Below are 2,378 nucleotides of genomic sequence, written 5' to 3'. Positions count from 1 at the left end.
AGGAGATTCGGAACTGCTCAGAGAGTTCGTAGACAGATTCCAGCATGGAAGGATGATGTTGCCATGCGTACCTGATAATTGGGCAGCCATGGCTTTTACCAGTAATCTAAATGAGAAGAGTTCAGAAACAAAGAGATGACTCAAGGAAAGTCTACGTGAATTTCCAGCAACAACTTGGAATGATGTTTACAACAGATACAGCATGAAGTTGCATATAGAAGAAGATACCATTACTCAGTCTCAAAAATAGGAGAGGGTGAGTTCCAGGTGTGCCGATACTGAAAAACGGTCCGGTAAAAATAGGTACGAGCCCTATATGGGACCCGCAGGAAGAGATTCCCATTCAAAACAGGATAACTCAAGGTATGATCATAGATCGAGAGACAGAGAATCAGGCTCATCATCAAGGTTCAAAAAAGAACGAAACGCACGAGAGACGCATGGTGATGACAGAGGCTCTAAGGCGAAGATCGGCGGTTATAGTTTTAATGTAAGCACGTCCGAATTGGTGGCTGTTTTGAGAAGTATGGGAGACAAGGTACGTTGGCCAAAACAAATGAAATCAAACCCAAACAGACGAAATCCTGATCATTGGTGCGAGTTTCACCACGATCACAGCCACAAAACGGCGGATTGTAGATTGCTGCAAGGTGAAGTTGAACATTTATTGAAACAAGGGTATCTAACTGAATTATTTAGTGATAAAGGAAAGCAGGCATATATGAAAAACAGACAGGAATCCCAAAGACCCCCTTCACCAAAGAGGACGGCTAACATCATCAGCGGGGGAGAAGAAATCAATGGCGTAACTGCAGCCAATAAAGTTTCAAAGATTACAGTTACACACGGGAAGCGAATTCGACGTATTTTAGAAGAACAAAGTATTATGTTTGATGATGCAGATGCAAATGGCGTATTAACCCCACACAATGATGCTCTGGTAACATCTTTACTTGTACATGATACTAATGTGAAACAAGTTTTGATTGATCCAGGCAGTTCCGTGAATATCATTCAATCAAGAGTGGTAAATGAAATGCAAGCTGAAGATAAGTTGATACCCAAGGCGCACACCCTATCTGGTTTCGACAACTCGAGTGTTGTAACCAAGGGGGAGATAGTACTCACCACATTCGCGGAAGGGGTTGTCAAAGACACAAAATTTCAATTAGTAGAGATGGACATGGATTACAATATGATTCTTGGGAGACCATGGATTCACGACATGGATGATGTGCCGTCTACCTTACACCAAGTTGTTAAATTCCCTTCACAGTGGGGAATACGACAAATCCGTGGTGACCAGCAAGCATCCAGGAGTATCAATTCTGTGGTTGATTCAATTGAAGATCATGCAACACAAACCTAAATTGAAAACGGGAGAACAGATGTAGATTTAAGACCCGATACCATCTAAGAGCCAGAGGAAAACGAAAACATCAAAACAACGATTGAGGAAATGGAAGCCGTAGTACTATTCGCACTCTGGCATGGAAGGAAAGTCTACCTTGGGGCCAACCTCAGTTAGGAGATGAAAGGTAAGTTAATTGAATTTTTGAAAACTAACATGGATTGTTTTGCCTGGTCCCATTCTGTTATGACAGGGATACCTCCGGAAGTAATGACCCACAAGTTGAATGAAGATTCATCATATCCACCTGTCAAGCAAAAGAAAAGAAAACAAGGATCTTTTAAAAAGTGGGTCGTTCAAGATGAGGTACAGAAGCTTTTAAAAATTGGGTCCATCCGCGAGGTAAAATATTCAAATTGGTTAGCTAATACGGTAATGGTACCTAAAAAGAATGGTAAGTGGTGAGTTTGTGTGGATTATACTGACCTAAACAAAGCTTGTCCTAAAGATTCTTTTCCATTACCGCATATAGATGAACTAATTGACGCTACTGCAGGTCATGAATTGTTAAGTTTTTTAGATGCGTATTCAGGGTATAATCAAATCAAAATGGATCCCATAGGTGAGGAAAAAACTTCGTTTATAACTGACAGCGGGACTTACTGTTATAAAGTGATGTCATTCGGTCTCAAGAACGCTGGTGCCACATATCAGAGGTTGGTAACTAAAATATTTCAAGAACATTTAGGGAAGACCATGGAAGTGTATATAGATGATATGCTGGTCAAGTCATAACAAGCAGGGGACCACATCCAACACTTATCTGAAACATTTCAGATTCTACGCAAATTCAACATAAAGCTAAACCTCGAAAAATGTGCATTTAGAGTATCGTTAGGTAAGTTTTTGGGTTTGCTTGTTTCTAACCGTGGCATTGAAGTAAATCCCGCACAGATCAAAGCTATTGAGGAAATTCCTGATACACTCACAAGTAAAAAAGAGGTACAGAGATTGACAGGAAGAATAG

At 40.6% G+C, this 2,378-nt stretch overlaps 1 protein-coding gene across 1 annotated transcript; it reads left to right on the top strand.

The window, feature by feature from the left end:
- Positions 1-316: 316 nt before the first annotated feature.
- LOC109239213 lies at positions 317-1,369 on the top strand. Its single transcript, XM_019405741.1, has 2 exons — positions 317-881; positions 996-1,369. Exons 1-2 carry the CDS (start codon positions 317-319, stop codon positions 1,367-1,369), a joined length of 939 nt encoding a protein of 312 aa, XP_019261286.1.
- Positions 1,370-2,378: the final 1,009 nt, after the last annotated feature.

This window comes from Nicotiana attenuata, unplaced genomic scaffold (genome assembly GCF_001879085.1).
Source record: "Nicotiana attenuata strain UT unplaced genomic scaffold, NIATTr2, whole genome shotgun sequence".
NCBI lineage: Eukaryota > Viridiplantae > Streptophyta > Magnoliopsida > Solanales > Solanaceae > Nicotiana > Nicotiana attenuata.
The sequence above is the reverse complement of the archived record's forward strand: the minus strand, read 5'-3'. Positions and strand labels throughout refer to the sequence as shown.